At 57.4% G+C, this 20,215-nt stretch overlaps 2 protein-coding genes and 1 pseudogene across 2 annotated transcripts; all 3 read right to left on the bottom strand.

Moving 5' to 3' along the window:
* Positions 1 to 2,694: 2,694 nt before the first annotated feature.
* Positions 2,695 to 5,642, bottom strand: LOC147414745 (protocadherin alpha-5-like). Its single transcript, XM_086471202.1, has 2 exons — positions 3,156 to 5,642; positions 2,695 to 2,757 (listed from the first exon to the last, which is right to left on the bottom strand). Exons 1-2 carry the CDS (start codon positions 5,640 to 5,642, stop codon positions 2,695 to 2,697), a joined length of 2,550 nt encoding a protein of 849 aa, XP_086327328.1.
* A 58-nt stretch (positions 5,643 to 5,700) lies between these two features.
* On the bottom strand, positions 5,701 to 11,903 carry LOC147414744 (protocadherin alpha-6 pseudogene; annotated as a pseudogene).
* Positions 11,904 to 14,249: 2,346 nt separating this feature from the next.
* Positions 14,250 to 19,987, bottom strand: LOC147414743 (protocadherin alpha-2-like). Its single transcript, XM_086471201.1, has 2 exons — positions 17,531 to 19,987; positions 14,250 to 14,438 (listed from the first exon to the last, which is right to left on the bottom strand). Exons 1-2 carry the CDS (start codon positions 19,985 to 19,987, stop codon positions 14,250 to 14,252), a joined length of 2,646 nt encoding a protein of 881 aa, XP_086327327.1.
* Positions 19,988 to 20,215: the final 228 nt, after the last annotated feature.

Raw genomic sequence — 20,215 nt, 5'->3', positions numbered from 1 at the left:
TCAGCCCCGCGCCTCCCCCGGCGAAAGGAGTGAGGAGAGCAGCTCCGCTGCCGGCCGCAGCTCCGGGCTGATCCCCTGTTGTTCCCGCAGCTCCGATCCCCCCCCCCCCCCCCCCCCCCTCCGCGGAGGCAGGCTGTCAGGATGCCCTTCAACCAGCCACGGCAGCTCGCAGCTGCTACGTGGGGACAGCGGGAGCGGAAACGACTACAAGGAACGCGGGAGAACAATCTCGTACGCAGAGGATTTCTAGATTTCAGCGAACCCCACGACAATCCTCATTTCCCCACATCAAGCCGCAGAAAGCCGGAGTCACAACGTGCTGCTCGGTACATCGCAGGCAAGAACTCGCCTCTTGAACGTGAGGGCATAGATTGGTCTATTCACCCCCAGCCAGAGGCCAGCGGGTTTGGCGGAAGCTGCGGGGGGACACACCAGCGACAGCGGGTACGGGGGACCAGTCCCGCTCCTGCGGCAAAGCAGCTCCGAGCCGAACACCCGTCGTCTCTCCCAACTCCTCCGGCAGCCGTAGCAGGCATTTCCCTGCCTGTAAAATCCCCAGTCCTGAGGCTGCAAAACAGCCTCCGACCACCAGGGCGCTGCGGGCGCCGCAGCCGCTGCTCCGCCGCCCCTCCCGCTCCCGGAGCCGCCTGCGGCCGCACTCTACAGCGCACCCGGCTGCGAGCCCTGCCTCAGCCGCCACTATTGTACCGGCTCTGATAACATCGCTGTTAGTCAGCATCATTCTCCAAACCAACACGCAGAGAGAGTGAGAGCCTGGGTTTGCAGTGACTAACAACCCTGCGCGAAACTGTTATCTTTTATTCAAGACACTGACTGGATATTCTAGCGCCTTCTCTTAACGATTTCTGCCTAGACTATGCGATGAAATAAAACAATCCACGAGCTGTTTCTAAAGTTAAGGTTCCTTTGTGTTTCTAAATGAAATACTGAAATATCTCCTGGCAGCGTACGTCCATAATAAACAGCGTTCAGATTTCCAATTCACTACTGCAGTCAGAAAAACCAAGAGAAACCGTATGGAAGCCCCAAACGATCGGTATCGAGGCTCCATAACGCCGTTAATCATATCCCAAGTTTCTTCCCACACCTGTGAGCAAGTGCTGTGTTCTTCCACGCTCTCCTACAGAATTAGTTAAATCTCCTCATAAACTTAACCAGAAGATTTTCCCTTAGGAGACTGCGGTTCCCTGTTCCTGCCTTACATCACAATCGTGTGAATTACGGAAAGAAAACGACAGCTCTAGGATAAGCCTTGCTATTCACAAGTGAAGGTAGTTCACGCATACTTAAGAGATGATGACCCACTCCCCTTAAGCACATCAGCTACCGAACATGATCAAAGGACACTAGAAACACAATCCTCAGTAAATACACAAAGAAGTCGAACGTCAACCCCTTACTAGGTGATCTAAAATAGATGTCGGAAGCAAAGAGAAATTCGCGGGACACGCTCAGTTTTCTACGGATCAGCGGGAGAAAACCCACATCCTACGATTTTTTTTTTTTTTTCAAAAGAGACTTGAAGTTTTCATCTTTCTTTACTGGTTTTCGATACACCTATAAGCACCTTTTTTGTCAATTTGGAACCAACGGTCTGCGATTTTTTTTTTTTTCAGTCCGTGTCCTTCGTCTAAAACGCTTCTAGTAGTACAAAACCCGACAAAATATACTTTCTCAGAAGAAGTGTACTGCGTTACAGATATCGCTTTGCCATAAAACTATGGTAGTTATCCAAGCGGGTGTCTTTGGCGAATTGAACTTATAACACGAAAAAGAATGATATAGAAGTACTGCTTGTTCTTACTACCTCGGCAGCGCTACAGACTTCCTTCTTACGCTATAACGAAAATTAAATCAGATATAAGAGATCTTGGCTTTTCACTTGTTGTATCCAGTTTATAACATGGAACAAGGAACACTAAACATGACCCTAACATCTCATCTCAAAGACTGCTTTGGAGCCGGTCTCGGTGAAAAAGTCGGTTCAGTACCGCCAGTACACGTCCAGGATCAGCTGCTTCAATAATGGTGTTAAAACAACCGGGTAATTACGCAATCACTCTCCACACAAGGAAATCACTATGGAAACCAGTATCGAAAACTCCTAGCCGAATCTGTGTTTCCCTGCTGTTTCTGCTTTACTGCTGGGAGAACCATAACTTTTCAACCTACCACCTCTACACTATTTCATACTGTGTATAGAAGCTCTCCCTTCTCCTTTTCCTTTAATCACTCTTCATCTCCCTACTCCTACCAACTTCCGACTCTACTTTCCACTGCAAGTTTCTGGGGTGGATGGGATAGAAAAAACCCCACAACACTACGAAGAGAGCGGGATCAAGTCGTGCAGGGAGGCCGGGGAGCGCCCCCTCCCTCAAAGAGCCTCCACGTTTTCTTGAAGCATCTTATATCTCGCTCCACTTGCCCCCACATTTTCACCAGGCTCCTAGAGGCAGAACAGTACTTGCGACCTCCACCAACACCTCTTCCTCTCGCTGCACCCCTTAACTGTCATTTTATGTATTTCAACTCCTTAAGACCGACGAAACCCACCAACCACCGAGCTCCAGAATCAATAAAAACCCGAGCGAGCCTTCGCACACGTTAACACAACATTCTTCAAACCAAGCATGACCAGCCTGGTGTCAAATATAACTAGCATCCTTAATACAGTCATCCTGAGAGAGCTACCAAAATCCCGGACACCGTCCGGATGTTTTCACACCTTGAAAAACACTACAAAAGCGAAATAAAACTTGTCGCTAACACCGACAACTGCCATTGCAGCCAAGCAGCGGGCGAGTGGGTGGGAAATCTTACGACGCTAAGAATACGTTTAACGATAACGACCACCACAAGGAAAAAAAAAACCAAAAAAAAGAGAGAGAAGGAAAATTTGCAAGACGTTCCAGGTGAAATTCAAAAATTGAAATTTCAAAAAAAATCAATGAAATTTCAAAAGGCGAACACGCATATCTAAGGCGGATCACTATGACTACATTCAAAAGCAACACGAGGCTAAAAATCGCTTTAGCGCAAAAAACGAGTTTTAATATAGAGATGAACCAAAAAAAGTGTCAGAAAAATAAAACTACGAGAACCAGAAAAAGTTATACATTCGAGAACGCACTTACCACGCCTGAAGCAAATGGGGAAAGAGACGGCCCCGACCCAACAGAACTGTTTTCTGCTACGGTGCCGGTCGGCGGCGGCGGCAAGTTGGGGCTGAAAACCATCAGGTCGCTCTTGCCCGCGCCCTCCGCCACGCACAGGCTCCGGCTCTGCCGCTGCGAGTACGACCAGCTCCCCACTTCGCTGGCGCACACCAGCGTCGCCGGCCCGGGCCCCGACAGCACGCCCGCCCGCGGCGCCCACCGCGACGCCCCGTACAGCACCACCGCCAGCACGAACACGCTCGACACCGCGCAGATGGCCACCACCAGCCACACGTTCGTCGACGACGACGACGACGTCGTTCCCGCGTCGCCCTCCGCGCCCGACGCCGCCCGCACACCCGACCCCGACGACGGCGCGCCCGCCGCCGCCGCCAGCGCCGCCTCGCCGCCCTCCACCAGCGACACGCTCAGCGTCGCCGTGGCCGAGCGCGACGGCTCCCCGTGGTCCCGCACCACGATCACCAGCCGCTGCCGCGGGCCGTCCGCCTCCTCCAGCGCCCGCGCCGTGCTCACCTCGCCGCTGTACAGCCCCACGCGGAACGGGCCCTTGCCCCGCGGCTCCCACAGCTCGTAGCGCAGCCACGCGTTGTAGCCCGAGTCCGCGTCCACCGCCCGGATCTTCGCCACCACCTGCCCCGCCGGCGCCCCCCACGCCGCCCACGCCCACAGCGCCCCCGACGAGCCCGACCCCACCGGCCCCGCCTCCACCGCGCCCGCGGCACCCGCCCCCGCCCCCGCCCCCGGCAGCAGCGCCGGCGCGTTGTCGTTCTCGTCCACCACGAACACCTGCACCGTCGCGTTGCCGCACAGCGGCGGCTCCCCCGCGTCCACCGCCCGCACCTCGAACTGCAGCACCTGCACCTCCTCGTAGTCCAGCGCCTGCAGCGCCCACACGCGGCCGCTCTCCGCGTCCACCGACACGTAGCTCGACGCCGACCGCCACCCCCCGCCCGACACCGCGCCCCCGACGCCGCCCTCCCACAACGAGTAGCTCACGCGCCCGTTGCCCGCCTCGTCCGGGTCCCGCGCCCACACGCGCGCCAGCTCCGCGCCCGCCGCGTTGTTCTCCCGCGCCAGCACCGTGTACACGGCCTGCGCGAACGACGGCGCGTTGTCGTTCACGTCCGACACCGGCACGCGCACCCCGCGCCTGCCGCGCAGCGCCGGCGACCCGCCGTCCTCCGCCCGCACCTCCACCTCGTACTCCGACACCCGCTCCCGGTCCAGCGCCTCCCGCAGCACCAGCGAGTACGAGCCCGCGAACGTCGACACCAGACCGAACGGCGACGCCGGCCACACCGCGCACCGCACGCGCCCGTTCGACCCCGAGTCCCGGTCCGACACGCTCAGCAGCGCCACCACCGTCCCCAGCGGCGCGTCCTCCGCCACCGGCACCGACAGCGACGTCACCCACACCTCCGGCGCGTTGTCGTTCACGTCCAACACCTCCACCACTACTTTGCAGTGACCCGACAGCGGAGGGGACCCGTTGTCTCTTGCTTCTACCGTGATCTCGTAACTATTAATTTCTTCGTAGTCTAATTTCCCTTGAAGTCGGATTTCTCCTTTGTTTTCGTCGATAGTGAACATTTCTTTTACTTCGGCAGGTACACGCCTACTAAAGAAATAGATAATATCACTATTGATGCCTTCGTCCAAATCAATCGCACTCAGCTTTATCAACAGAGTCCCGAGCTCTGAACCCTCTAAGACTTTCACTGTATAGACTGACTGGTTGAACTGGGGCGCGTTGTCGTTCGCGTCCAGCACCGAGATCACCAGCTCCATCGTGCCCGTCAGGGACGGACGGCCCCCGTCACTCGCCGTCAACACCAAACGGTGCACAGCCAGCGTCTCGCGGTCCAGCGGGGTAGTTAGGACAAGAGCCAAAGACACGCTCTGATGACTGTTCCCCTGATGGTCGAGACTGAAATGCTCGCTGGGGCTGAGTGTGTAGGAGAGCTGCGCGTTGGCTCCGATATCGGCATCCGAAGCGCCCTCCAGCGGGAACCGGGATCCCGGCAGCGACGATTCCGCGATGTTAAATGCTTCTTCGCTCACGGGGAAGAGCGGCGCGTTGTCGTTGATGTCGGTGACCTCCAGCTCCACGTGGAAGACGCGCAGCGGCCGCTCCACCAGCACCTCCAGGCGCAGGGCGCACGGCGCGCTCTTCCCGCACAGCTCTTCCCGGTCCAGCCGCGAGCTCACCACCAGCGCCCCGCTCGCCCCGCTCACCTCCACGCTCGCCCGCCGGCCCGCCGACACCAGCCGCAGCCGCCGCGCCTCCGCCTCGCCCGCCTCCAGGCCCACGTCCTGCGCCAGCCGCCCCACCACCGTCCCGGCCTTCGCTTCCTCCGGCACCGAGTACCGCACCTGCCCACCGCCCAGCGCCCACGCCGCCTGCACCACCAGCACCCGCACCACGGCACCCCAACACACCGCCATGGCCGCCGGCACCCGCCCGGGCCCCGCACGGCTCTCCGCCGCCACTCAGCCACCCGCTTTAGGGGCTCCCCGGCGGGCGCGGGGCGCTGCTCCGGTCTCCGCCGGCCCTGCCAGCCGCACCCGGCCTCCCGTCGCCACCGCCCGCTGACGGCGCCGTTACACAGACTCGGGGAGGAGCCACCGCCCCCGTTCGGGCTGGCAGCGCCTTCGCGGCCAACAGCGGCACCTGGTGTCCGACCGCCGCTCCTCCTGCCCGCAGCCGCCTCCTGCCGCCTCCCGGCACGGACGGGCTGCGACTCTGTCCGCCCGGGCTGCAGGCTCCGCAGTTTCCCTTCGGAATATTTCCCTTCGTCAAAAACGGTGATAGGTGCTTGTCTCCTCTTCCTCTTCTCTTTTCTCTCCTCTCTCCTCTTCTCTTTCCTAAAGGCACTCTGATATGTACTTGCCAAAATATTTCCTAAATGCCGACATTAACCCAGGAATCACAGCTGTGATGGTCTTCACTGCAAAGAGCCTACCCCGCTTCTTCTGGCTTTGTCTTCCCTAGACGTTGCTGAGGAGACATAACTCAGTTTCTTCATTTATGTCTTTCTTTGTAAAGACCGTTCAGATGTTTCCTCTGCAGAAGACGATTATATCCCTGATCTTCCATCTATTGAAAACACTCAGGTCTCTAGAAGACAGAGATTCACATGGAATTTGTGTCTAGTGCAGCAACGTTAAAAAAACCACAGAAATTGTTTAATTTTCCATGGCTTTGTGCAGTGATGTAGATGAGCAATCCCATGCACTCTCTTTGGTTTTCATACAGTAAACAATAGCGTGAGGACATCATATTACAAAGAATATCTGTGTCTGTCCATAACAGAATAGTTTTGCCTTTTGAAGTATAGGTCCAGCCTAAAACAACAGCAACTCATACAAATTCCAAGACGTTCAACACCATAGTAACTCCCTAACTCTGTATGTCAGTCATAACCACACAGCACAAATCCTCTCAGAAGGGTGAAATAGCTCAGGGAACCTGAGCTCTCTAGTAGTCTCTAAGTGTCTCAGTAAAGTATTTCCTGTAACTTTCATTCCCCACTTATAGCTGCACAATGAATGTCAAGCTCTTTCTTACCTTTTCAGGCAGGTAGGCACCCACAGTACAGCAAAACAATGTGCCCCTTACTGATGGAGATGAGCTGCTGCAGGATACAGTACAGTCATGACATAACTGAAGGCAACACAAAGCAGTTGCACCGCTGCTCTGGCTCGCTACAGTTTGTCTTACAACGTGTTCCCAGGCATCCACCTCATCCACTGACATAAACACATCAAGGCCCCTTCTCTGCACAACTACAGACACTTGCTGCAACCCCATCAGGCAGCAACATGAAACAGATGATTTCACACAGTAGTAACTTGGTGGTTCTACCACAGAAGCATCAATGATGCAAAAGGAGGTCAAAACACAATGAAGATACCAGATGCTAATAAAGAAAAATAATCCAGGTAGGTCTGTCAATAGGTCATCTTTAATTACACCTGCTGCTAATTTAACAGCTGTGTGGATTTATTTCCAGGTCTCCATTGTCAGGGCAGAGTTCAAGGACCACTGCTCATGATTTCAGGAAAGCAGGGCTGGAAGACCAAAGAGGTTTTGTCCGGCCTCTCAAATCCCTGCTGTATTGCCAGCGTTTCTGTACCCACTTCTACAAAGGTGGAAACAGAAATTTAACCTGAGGCCTCACAGCATTCTCTCAAGCTAAACATCATCTGGTTTACTACAATCTTGACTACATCTTGAGACTACAAGAGAGTGAACCACAGCGATGGCAAGGGGCACAAATTCTGAAATCAAGCAGTCGTCAACGTTTGGCAGCATGGCTGTCACTCCAGTTACTGACACATCTCCTGAGAAAGGCAAGCTGAGCTGTGCTGCCTATGAGGGAACCAGGAGTTTCAAGTGCCATCCCAGTTCATATTCACACAATCATCATAAGGCATGCACACAACCAGACACAAAATAACAGTTTATTTTAAAAAGTATTCTCAGGAAGGATAAATAAATAAATAGAAATACAAAGCCTACCATGGCAGGGTACGTAGAACTAGCAGAGTTAGGAACCAAAGCTGAGGTGCTTTTACAAATATATTCGCCCACCAAGAACAAGTCATCTAGCAATACATCTTGCCTAATACAGTGCTGTAACTACACATTTTTCATACCTACCTTGGTTTGTGCTCTTCTGCCGTTAAGTACTTTGTATTAGAAAGTACATTTACATCATACTTAGAAAGGAGCAATGTGAAATGCTTCTACTATCTTTTCCATGTCCATAGTAACTCTGTAGAACTTCACAAACTAATATATGCCATGCAAGGTGAACAGAGAAGAATATGGAGTACCAACTGTGGTCACCTTGCATGATCTCTGTTTCAGAGGAGGATCAAAAAGGTCAGACTTCTGATTAAGAAAGGACTAGAAACCAGCACTTTGCAGCAGTCAAAAGCAAAAAGTTCATCAGAACTGCCCTACCTGCAAGACAGGAAAATGTACACAAACGAAGGCACTCCATACAAAACCAAAAAAAAAGTTGAAAGAGGCAATTTGAGCTATGATTAACTACACAGACGGCATGAAAACCAAATGTGATCACTTGAGCAGGATAAGGTCAACACTTCAGTGAGGCAGAGATCTGTGCCATTTGATAGCCCATCAAGGGACCTCAAAAAGTGATGTAAGAAAGATTACAGGAAATATTACCCTACGGAGCACAGTTAAAATACAGATCTGCTGAGACCTACAAAAGAGTTGATGACCCTGAAAACCTAGGTGAGAAAATGGCAAAAGATTTTCCATAAAGGACACCACAAAGCTGAGGAGATGAGGAAAAAACATCGCATCAAGAGAGACTGTGACTGAACCAAACATTGAAGGTTCTGAAATGATACTTTTCATGGCACAGGGAAGACAGCAACATGTTATAGTGGCTCCGTTCTCAGTGCCTATCGAAAGGGTAGGACTTATGAGACCACAGAAAAAATGCATTTCATCCAAATTTGTGGAAATGTAAGGTTCACCAACACTTTTAATATTTTCTCTTAACAAAGTAAGAAGAAAAGAGGAGACTGGGAAGTGTTTCAGAGAAGGCAAGCAGGCTGACCAAAGATGTACAGCATCTTCTGCTTCAGGAATATATCCTCGTGTTAAAACATAAAAGACTGAAAAAGAATATGACAGAGGTATTCAAAGTAGAAGTACCATGAAGAATGACAGGGGACAAACACATGAAAAAGTAGATCAAACAACACTGCCAGAAAACCCATCCGGCTCCCAGACGTCTGCATTTCAGGATGGCTTGGACTGCATATTTCCACTCATCCTGACAATCTCGGGTTATGCTCTCATTCTCCCCATGCACGTCAGCTTTCTCTGAAAAAACATATGAGGTTCTACAGAAAACAGCAGCCTACACTACCACACCTCAGAGCGAAATAAAGGAGTAAACAATCAGGGGGAGATATTAGCACTGAAGTGGTGACGTTGTGGCAAACGACTGCACAACGGCTCCATGCAATTCACCCAAGAAAAGGAGAAAGTGTCACAAATATTTGCAGCGCTGTAACAGTTTGCAGAGGAAGAACACTACAGCCAGCACTGAGACGGTAGACACCCGACAAGCACCCATCACCCACGGGATCGGCCCGACCTCACCAGCGCCTGCCCACGCGGCGGCCCAGAAGGGCGAGAGCGAGCAAGGGGCGGCGGGGCAAGGGGCCAGAGGCGAGGCAGGGAGGGCCACTGACCGTGTCCAGGAGAGCGGGCGGCTCCGGCTGCGTCTCCTTCGCCGCCGCGCCGGGCGGCGGCAAGTTGGGGCTGAAAACCATCAGGTCGCTCTTGCCCGCGCCCTCCGCCACGCACAGGCTCCGGCTCTGCCGCTGCGAGTACGACCAGCTCCCCACTTCGCTGGCGCACACCAGCGTCGCCGGACCGGGCCCCGACAGCACGCCCGCCCGCGGCGCCCACCGCGACGCCCCGTACAGCACCACCGCCAGCACGAACACGCTCGACACCGCGCAGATGGCCACCACCAGCCACACGTTCGTCGACGACGACGACGCCGTTCCCGCGTCGCCCTCCGCGCCCGACGCCGCCCGCACACCCGACCCCGACGACGGCGCGCCCGCCGCCGCCGCCAGCGCCGCCTCGCCGCCCTCCACCAGCGACACGCTCAGCGTCGCCGTGGCCGAGCGCGACGGCTCCCCGTGGTCCCGCACCACGATCACCAGCCGCTGCCGCGGGCCGTCCGCCTCCTCCAGCGCCCGCGCCGTGCTCACCTCGCCGCTGTACAGCCCCACGCGGAACGGGCCCTTGCCCCGCGGCTCCCACAGCTCGTAGCGCAGCCACGCGTTGTAGCCCGAGTCCGCGTCCACCGCCCGGATCTTCGCCACCACCTGCCCCGCCGGCGCCCCCCACGCCGCCCACGCCCACAGCGCCCCCGACGAGCCCGACCCCACCGGCCCCGCCTCCACCGCGCCCGCGGCACCCGCCCCCGCCCCCGCCCCCGGCAGCAGCGCCGGCGCGTTGTCGTTCTCGTCCACCACGAACACCTGCACCGTCGCGTTGCCGCACAGCGGCGGCTCCCCCGCGTCCACCGCCCGCACCTCGAACTGCAGCACCTGCACCTCCTCGTAGTCCAGCGCCTGCAGCGCCCACACGCGGCCGCTCTCCGCGTCCACCGACACGTAGCTCGACGCCGACCGCCACCCCCCGCCCGACACCGCGCCCCCGACGCCGCCCTCCCACAACGAGTAGCTCACGCGCCCGTTGCCCGCCTCGTCCGGGTCCCGCGCCCACACGCGCGCCAGCTCCGCGCCCGCCGCGTTGTTCTCCCGCGCCAGCACCGTGTACACGGCCTGCGCGAACGACGGCGCGTTGTCGTTCACGTCCGACACCGGCACGCGCACCCCGCGCCTGCCGCGCAGCGCCGGCGACCCGCCGTCCTCCGCCCGCACCTCCACCTCGTACTCCGACACCCGCTCCCGGTCCAGCGCCTCCCGCAGCACCAGCGAGTACGAGCCCGCGAACGTCGACACCAGACCGAACGGCGACGCCGGCCACACCGCGCACCGCACGCGCCCGTTCGACCCCGAGTCCCGGTCCGACACGCTCAGCAGCGCCACCACCGTCCCCAGCGGCGCGTCCTCCGCCACCGGCACCGACAGCGACGTCACCCACACCTCCGGCGCGTTGTCGTTCACGTCCAACACTTCCACTAACACCTTGCAGTGACCCGACAGCGGAGGGTTTCCGTGATCCGATGCATCCACTTCCAGGCGATAGAGACCAACATCCTCAAAGTCTAAGTCGCCCCTAAGACGGATCTCGCCGCTGTTTCGATCGATCTCGAAAACGTCTCTTCCGTCTTGTGGGAACAGGTTCAGGAGAGAATACGAGACATTCCTGTTCGTCCCCTCATCCAAATCCGTGGCGTTTAGTCTCACCACCAAAGTGCCGCGTTCCGTGTTTTCCGGCAGCTGAACTTTATACACCGACTGGTTGAACTGGGGCGCGTTGTCGTTCACGTCCAGCACCGAGATCACCAGCTCCATCGTGCCCGTCAGGGACGGACGGCCCCCGTCACTCGCCGTCAACACCAAACGGTGCACAGCCAGCGTCTCGCGGTCCAGCGGTTTCCTGAGCACCAGGAATAAGGACTCTCCGTCCTCCTCCGGTTTTTGCAAGTCCAGAGAAAAGTGCTCGCTGGGGCTGAGTGTGTAGGAGAGCTGCGCGTTGGCTCCGACATCGGCATCCGACGCGCCCTCCAGCGGGAACCGGGAGCCCGGCAGTGTGGTGAGCTCCGCGATGCTGAGGTTCTTGCGGGCGGCGGGGAAGAGCGGCGCGTTGTCGTTGATGTCGGTGACCTCCAGCTCCACGTGGAAGACGCGCAGCGGCCGCTCCACCAGCACCTCCAGGCGCAGGGCGCACGGCGCGCTCTTCCCGCACAGCTCCTCCCGGTCCAGCCGCGAGCTCACCACCAGCGCCCCGCTCGCCCCGCTCACCTCCACGCTCGCCCGCCGGCCCGCCGACACCAGCCGCAGCCGCCGCGCCTCCGCCTCGCCCGCCTCCAGGCCCACGTCCTGCGCCAGCCGCCCCACCACCGTCCCGGCCTTCGCTTCCTCCGGCACCGAGTACCGCACCTGCCCGCCGCCCAGCGCCCACGCCGCCTGCACCACCAGCACCCGCACCACGGCACCCCAACACACCGCCATCGCCGCCGCAGCCGCCGCCGGCACCCGCCCGGGCCCCGCACGGCTCCCCGCCGCCGCCCGCACGCACCGCCTCTCCTGCCCGCGCCGCCCCCCCGCGCTCACAGCCGGGCTCACCGACGCGCCGGGGCGGAGCCGCTCCGGCCCCGTTTCTGAGCCTGCAGCGACACCGTGTGCTGCTCCGACGCCTCGCACGCTCCCCGCCGCCGGGCCCGGCCGCCTCATCTCCTCTCTTCCTTCTGTTTCTCCTCTTTCTTTCTCTTCTTCCTTTTTATTTTTTTTTCCTTGCTCGTTTCCTCTTTCCTTCTTCTTTTCTCGTTGTTCTTTCTCCTTCCTTCAATTATCTTTTTATTCGTCTCTCTCATTCTTTCTTTCTGTCTATTTTTCTTTTTGTTATTTCTTCTTTTCCTTTCTTCTCTTTCCTCTGTCACCTCTTGCTAACTTCTTTCTTGTCTTTCTTCCTTCTCCCTTTTTCCGTTCACAGAATCACGGAATGGCAGTGGTTGAAGGGACCTCTGGAAATCATCTAGTTCAACCCCCTGCTAAAGCAGGATCACCTACAGCAGGTTGCACAGGACGTGTCCAGGCGGGTTTTGAGTATCTCCAGAGCAGGAGAATCCATGACCTCTCTGGGCGGCCTTTTCCAGTGCTCCACCAACCTCCATGTAAAGAAGTTCTTCCTCATGTTCAGGTGGAAATTCCTGTGTTCCAGTTTGTATCCATCGCCCCTTGTCCTATCGCTGGGCACCAACTGAGAAGAGCCTGACCCCATCCTCCTGACACTCACCCTTTAGATATTTGTAAGCGTTGATAAGGTCCCCTCTTGGTCTTCTCGCCTTTTTGTTTTTGGCCCGTTCCCTTTAATCCCGTTTTCTGTCCTTTCCTCTCCTTTACCCCTGCTGGCACATCACCAGTCGCCTCTGGCTCTGCGGCAGAGAGCATCAAAGATGGAACCACCAGCGCTAATTATGGGGCATCAGCACTGCAGCGCGGTATTCTAACCACAGCAGAGGCTGTTAGGGACCAACTCCGTTCCATGTCTAGAGTTGACGTCGTTGGGTTCTTCTTATCTTGTCTATCGCCTCTTTCCTTCCCACCTTCCTTCCTTTCTATGCTTTCTTTCTTCCTCTAGTGCTTTTTACTTGCATAGATTCCTTCTTGCCTTTTTCCTTTCCTCCCGGACTCTTCTGCAAGATGCCGTTGGTGCAACCTGGTCATCTCCTTAATTTTTCAATTCCTTTTTTATCTTCTCCGTCATCCTTCTTCTGTCCTACCTTCCTTTCTTGCCTCCTTCCTTTCTCCCGTCACCACATTTCTCTGTACAGTGATAGCATGAGGGCATGCTGGTAAACTCATTTATTGTTTCTTCCTTTCTCTCTATTGCTTCTTTCGTTCCTTTTTCTTTTCTTTCGCTGCATTGTTCCTTCCTTCTTTCTCTTCCTTCCCCTCTTTCTTCTCATCTTCTCTACCCTGTCCAGCCCTCCCCCTGACTTCTGTCTTTGCCCCTGCTTGGTCTCCTTAACCAACAGTTTCTCTATATGATTACATCACTCTCGCCATGGAACACAGACATGCCCTTTGGCAAGAGTTCTCATGCCTCTTCCCTACTGCCTTGCAGCTGTTCAGACGAGGAGCTACCTTCCTGCTTCCCTCCAGTCTATACAAGACAGACTGCCCCTCCACCACCCCTTCCCTCCCCTTCTGCAAGAAGGCCACACCCTGCAGTGCCCAACCTCTCAAGGAAGAGAACCCACCACCCTCTGAAACACAAGACCAAGACCCACGTACTTTGACATCCATGCAAACAGGCTCCAAGGAGTCCAAACAACCCAGCGGAGTCTTTCCTTCAGAGACTCAAACCCATCACAGACCAGCACACCAGTCCTCCAAGAAGGATGAAAAAGCATGGAACAAACACAGATCCTCAGATCTCCTCAGGTACCTCGAGGAAGAGCTGGTCTTCCAGACTCATTTCCACCGGCACACTGAAAGTCAAGCTCTTGCCTTCCCTTTCAGGCAGCCATGCTCTGCCAGAACCACACAGCAAGAACCACAGCACCCAGGGGCATTACTCCCCACAGAACACTTCTCACTCATTAGCAGCAGCCACTCTTCAAAAGCCACGAAGGTAACACCACGGCATTTTCACTGAGAACATCCCCTCCACTCCCAACACATTCACTCCAAGAAATCCATTGGGGTCCCTCCTCCACCCGGGCTTGCTGCCACCTGCTCACACTGTGCCTGGAAGCAGCAAGACAGCAATGACAGCAGACAGTGCTGCTTTGCTGGTCCAGTCATAGAATATCTCAAGTTTGAAGGGCCCCCAACGATCACCAAGTCCAACTCCTAAGCCAGACAATCCAAGATGAAGACACCAAGACTAAACAGGAACAAAAGTACATCTCTCTCTCTCAGACGCATCTTCTTTAGGTCAGAGTGACTTAACTGTAGCATCACTGGTTGCTTCTTCAGAAAAGAAACATTTTCAGTGGAGAGGCACTGGATCGAAGGTAGATTTAACACTATCAGAGATTTCTGGGCAAGATGGACCGAAAAAAATGACCCACCCTACGCAAAACTGGACAGTGTGCAGTGCTCCCTTATGCACTTCTATCACAGGGGAAGCAGCAGGGACACCTGAAAGCTCAGGACACTGGAAAAGCTATCCCCTGCACTGATACCCAACTGCCTGAATCTCTGCCACCTGACAGCTGCCAAAATTCACCAGTCTGCATCTCAGCCACAGTTACCAACTCATTGCCTCAAAAATGTAGGAGATTTTGGTAAGGGGGAGAAGAAAACCAAAGGATCCCATTCCCCCATATTGAAACACAAGGTTTGCTGACTTCTTCAATATGGAGAAAACTTCTTCCACTCTCTAGCAACGTTAAGAGCAGAAACGTAACCAAGGAGACAAGGCTGCCCAAATTTGACTGAAATTTGGCAAAGTTTCTGTTTGACCAACACCATTCCCTTTCAAAAACAAATGATCTGAGCTGTGTGTGGCAGTTGTCTTCATATCTGGCAGGAAGAGCATGGAGAAAACAAAGGTGTGAGGATATGCAGTACTTCTGGAGGTCCTGAGAGGATCCTGGGCAAGCAACCCAGTGTACCAGTACCTTCCTAATCTTTTCTACTGGAATCCTCTATCCCAGTCCCTGGCAAGTAAGATCACCAGCTAGGCAGACATTCTCTAGTTCTTCCCCAATGTCACAGATCATGTTCTACACAGCATCTCCATTTCCTAGGCAAGACTCTTCCCCACTCAAAGTCACCCTCCCTGTGATGCATGCCACAGGCCCTACTCCATGCCACTCACAAAACTGCTGCCACAGAACCCAGACATTTCTCCATCACAACAACATGCCCCAGCAATGAAACCCACTCTGAGCACAACCCGGGCCTTCGCACGTCCTCACTTTTACACACAACTGGCACAAAGAACATATAGAGGGATGCAAAACCACAGTGGCTGGCAGACTCTTCTACACAGCTGGGTGAACTTCACCCTGAATGCCTTGTGACTTTTCAACAATCTCAGATGGAAAACCACCACAGAGCTGCACATTAGAGTTCTTAAAGATTCTGTGATTCCAGCGGTGACAGCTCAGATCCCAATCCATACGGATTTTATTCGTTCAGAGAACCACACCAAATGCTGAAGCACAAGCACACTCACAATATCACAGGGTGGGAGAATTTGTATCACACAAAACAAGAGCTGGGCTGCTGTGCAGCATTTGGCCTGTCTGTGCACACACCAGAACTAAGCGTGAACAGGGGACACAGCATCTCTACTGAGGCTGACTGTGCACGTGCACAGGTAGGGGAAATAAAGCACACACGGATTACAGCCACCTCCCATCACACCTGAAGAAGAGCAAGGAACCAACAACAGTTGTGGAAGCTCCTGTAGATGCCCACCACTACACAAGGACAGCAGGTTGAAGCACTACCCTCCCACAGCATCTTTCCCAAAACAGGAGCAAAAAGCTTCGTCAGACAACATTCAGCAGTCTGCAGCTCACTCCCTCTTAGCCACACGTTGCCTACAACAATTAGACACCAGCGCAAGGGACTGTCTCTGGTGGGAGATCTTCATAACATCAAAGGACATTGTGGGCATTGACATACCATGTAACTACCTCAAGATCCAGAACATCTGAACTCCTAGACCCTTGGGACCCTGGGAAAGGCTCCTGGACAGGAACGCTCTCTGCTTATCCTGCCTCATGCTGTAATCTAGGCATCCTCCACTCCCCACTCTAGGACATGCATTCTCAAGACAAACGCATCATCTCGCATTCTTTTCTTCTTAAGACATGGCCTGTGGTCTTCACAAGGATTTCCAGTTTCCTCAGACAAGGCTCACAGTCACACTTCACAGCAGGACATTGCCAGACCCTACTCAGTGCCACTGCCACATTCACCTCCATGAACACGTCACACCTTCCTTTCCCACCTCAAGGCCCACTCCAGCATTTGTAGACCCTTCAATCAATTGAGATCACCATGAAAAAACACACAGATGAAACCACACACAGGATGTCCAGTGGACTCTCTACTCTTTCTATAGATAATTGCTCTAAACCACAATAACAGTGATTCCATGCTGTGGGAGAACAACCAAAAAGCTGACGAGCACACCACTGTAAAGGATTATATCGACTGTGTAGGAGAATTCAGGTTTGGAGCGTTGTTTTTGGACGGGGTGTCTTTGCCTGGTTTTGTTTATTTGTTTATCATCACCAAAACAGGATTTCGAGGTCTTTTGTAACTGTATATTGAAAGAACACGAAAACAGGCCGGCATACATCATGCCACTTCTCTGACCGGGAACATGAATCCACAACCCAGGGGACAAGAGGAGAAGGAAAAGAAAAAGAAAATCCGCGTTTCTAACACGGACTTGAGTCACGATCCTCTGCCACAACACTCAATACAATAAATACGGCTACAACATACTTGGCAAATCAACACAGGAAAAGTCCGTGTTCCCCTCCCTGCTTTCATAAGGATGCTGTTGGGCTAAACAAAAGGGAGATATGCCATCAGGTCTCTCGCAGAAGAGAATAAAAGAAGAGGAGGACAAAGTTTCCAACAGAAAACTACAGCTGATACCAGCACGGCAGCAACGGAAATAAGGCAGTAAACAGCGCCTGGGGAAGCGTCCCCCCCCCAGCCTTCCTGTCTTGCACTCCCTCAGCAAGCTCCCACCAGAAATGCCACACACCAGCAAGCAACAGCCTCCGCAAAGCTCATGTCGTGGCACCGCTCACCGCAATCACCAGCGATTTCATTCTGCGGGACACCACCTCACACGCACAACAGCAAACCGCAGCTGCCGACGGTAACTCCTGCGGGGGGCGCCCGTACCTTCATCTCCCCCATCCACACCCCCATCCCCAAAGCAAGAGCTGGGGGGCTCCGGCAAGGACCCGAGGCCACATGCAAAGGTCCCATTAACACCCTCAAGCACCCGACAAGCACCCACCGCCCGCGGGGCCCGCGGCATCGGCCCCACTCCCACCCCACCAGCGCCTGCCCACGCGGCGGCCCAGAAGGGCGAGAGCGAGCAAGGGGCGGCGGGGCAAGGGGCCAGAGGCGAGGCAGGGAGGGCCACTGACCGTGTCCAGGAGAGCGGGCGGCTCCGGCTGCGTCTCCTTCGCCGCCGCGCCGGGCGGCGGCAAGTTGGGGCTGAAAACCATCAGGTCGCTCTTGCCCGCGCCCTCCGCCACGCACAGGCTCCGGCTCTGCCGCTGCGAGTACGACCAGCTCCCCACTTCGCTGGCGCACACCAGCGTCGCCGGACCGGGCCCCGACAGCACGCCCGCCCGCGGCGCCCACCGCGACGCCCCGTACAGCACCACCGCCAGCACGAACACGCTCGACACCGCGCAGATGGCCACCACCAGCCACACGTTCGTCGACGACGACGACGCCGTTCCCGCGTCGCCCTCCGCGCCCGACGCCGCCCGCACACCCGACCCCGACGACGGCGCGCCCGCCGCCGCCGCCAGCGCCGCCTCGCCGCCCTCCACCAGCGACACGCTCAGCGTCGCCGTGGCCGAGCGCGACGGCTCCCCGTGGTCCCGCACCACGATCACCAGCCGCTGCCGCGGGCCGTCCGCCTCCTCCAGCGCCCGCGCCGTGCTCACCTCGCCGCTGTACAGCCCCACGCGGAACGGGCCCTTGCCCCGCGGCTCCCACAGCTCGTAGCGCAGCCACGCGTTGTAGCCCGAGTCCGCGTCCACCGCCCGGATCTTCGCCACCACCTGCCCCGCCGGCGCCCCCCACGCCGCCCACGCCCACAGCGCCCCCGACGAGCCCGACCCCACCGGCCCCGCCTCCACCGCGCCCGCGGCACCCGCCCCCGCCCCCGGCAGCAGCGCCGGCGCGTTGTCGTTCTCGTCCACCACGAACACCTGCACCGTCGCGTTGCCGCACAGCGGCGGCTCCCCCGCGTCCACCGCCCGCACCTCGAACTGCAGCACCTGCACCTCCTCGTAGTCCAGCGCCTGCAGCGCCCACACGCGGCCGCTCTCCGCGTCCACCGACACGTAGCTCGACGCCGACCGCCACCCCCCGCCCGACACCGCGCCCCCGACGCCGCCCTCCCACAACGAGTAGCTCACGCGCCCGTTGCCCGCCTCGTCCGGGTCCCGCGCCCACACGCGCGCCAGCTCCGCGCCCGCCGCGTTGTTCTCCCGCGCCAGCACCGTGTACACGGCCTGCGCGAACGACGGCGCGTTGTCGTTCACGTCCGACACCGGCACGCGCACCCCGCGCCTGCCGCGCAGCGCCGGCGACCCGCCGTCCTCCGCCCGCACCTCCACCTCGTACTCCGACACCCGCTCCCGGTCCAGCGCCTCCCGCAGCACCAGCGAGTACGAGCCCGCGAACGTCGACACCAGACCGAACGGCGACGCCGGCCACACCGCGCACCGCACGCGCCCGTTCGACCCCGAGTCCCGGTCCGACACGCTCAGCAGCGCCACCACCGTCCCCAGCGGCGCGTCCTCCGCCACCGGCACCGACAGCGACGTCACCCACACCTCCGGCGCGTTGTCGTTCACGTCCAACACCTCCACCACTACTTTGCAGTGACCCGACAGCGGTGGCGTCCCCTTATCTGTCGATTCGATCTGTATCTCGTATGAACGCACGTCTTCAAAGTCCAAGGCGCCGGTCAGACGGATCTCCCCCGTCTTCGGATTGACACTAATCACATCTCTTCCACTCGGAGGAAAGAAGTTGGTCACCGCGTAGGTTACCTCACTGTTAACTCCTTCGTCCGGATCCGTGGCGTTCACCCGCACAACCACCGTCCCCTCTGCAGCGCTCTCGGGCACCTGCACCTTATACACCGACTGGTTGAACTGGGGCGCGTTGTCGTTCGCGTCCAGCACCGAGATCACCAGCTCCATCGTGCCCGTCAGGGACGGACGGCCCCCGTCACTCGCCGTCAACACCAAACGGTGCACAGCCAGCGTCTCGCGGTCCAGCGGCGTCGCGAGCACCAGGAACAGGGATTCTCGGTACTCTTCACTCCGATGTAAATCCAGACGGAAATGCTCGCTGGGGCTGAGTGTGTAGGAGAGCTGCGCGTTGGCTCCGACATCGGCATCCGACGCGCCCTCCAGCGGGAACCGGGACCCCGCAGGCGAGTTCTCCGATAAACTGAGGTTCTTGCGGGCGGCGGGGAAGAGCGGCGCGTTGTCGTTGATGTCGGTGACCTCCAGCTCCACGTGGAAGACGCGCAGCGGCCGCTCCACCAGCACCTCCAGGCGCAGGGCGCACGGCGCGCTCTTCCCGCACAGCTCCTCCCGGTCCAGCCGCGAGCTCACCACCAGCGCCCCGCTCGCCCCGCTCACCTCCACGCTCGCCCGCCGGCCCGCCGACACCAGCCGCAGCCGCCGCGCCTCCGCCTCGCCCGCCTCCAGGCCCACGTCCTGCGCCAGCCGCCCCACCACCGTCCCGGCCTTCGCTTCCTCCGGCACCGAGTACCGCACCTGCCCGCCGCCCAGCGCCCACGCCGCCTGCACCACCAGCACCCGCACCACGGCACCCCAACACACCGCCATCGCCGCCGCAGCCGCCGCCGGCACCCGCCGCCGGCACCCGCCCGGGCCCCGCACGGCTCCCCGCCGCCGCCCGCACGCACCGCCTCTCCTGCCCGCGCCGCCCCCCCGCGCTCACAGCCGGGCTCGCCGACGCGCCGGGGCGGAGCCGCTCCGGCCCCGTTTCTGAGCCTGCAGCGACACCGTGTGCTGCTCCGACGCCTCGCACGCTCCCCGCCGCCGGGCCCGGCC

The sequence above is a fragment of the Leptosomus discolor genome, chromosome 10 (assembly GCF_034619465.1).
Source record: "Leptosomus discolor isolate bLepDis1 chromosome 10, bLepDis1.hap2, whole genome shotgun sequence".
Taxonomy (NCBI): domain Eukaryota; kingdom Metazoa; phylum Chordata; class Aves; order Leptosomiformes; family Leptosomidae; genus Leptosomus; species Leptosomus discolor.
Note: the sequence above shows the minus strand (reverse complement) of the source record. Positions and strands in the feature narration are given on the sequence as shown.

Excerpts from the sequence above, each read along its gene's own strand:
- LOC147414745 (XM_086471202.1), bottom strand. The coding sequence starts at position 5,642 with ATGGCGGTGTGTTGGGGTGCCGTGGTGCGGGTGCTGGTGGTGCAGGCG. Across the intron at positions 2,758-3,155 it reads CCCCATTTGCTTCAGGCGTG|TGTTTTTCAAGGTGTGAAAA; the intron begins GTAAGTGCGTTC and ends TCGCTTTTGTAG.
- LOC147414743 (XM_086471201.1), bottom strand. The coding sequence starts at position 19,987 with ATGGCGGTGTGTTGGGGTGCCGTGGTGCGGGTGCTGGTGGTGCAGGCG. Across the intron at positions 14,439-17,530 it reads CGCCCGCTCTCCTGGACACG|AAATCTCTGATAGTGTTAAA; the intron begins GTCAGTGGCCCT and ends CATCTTGCCCAG.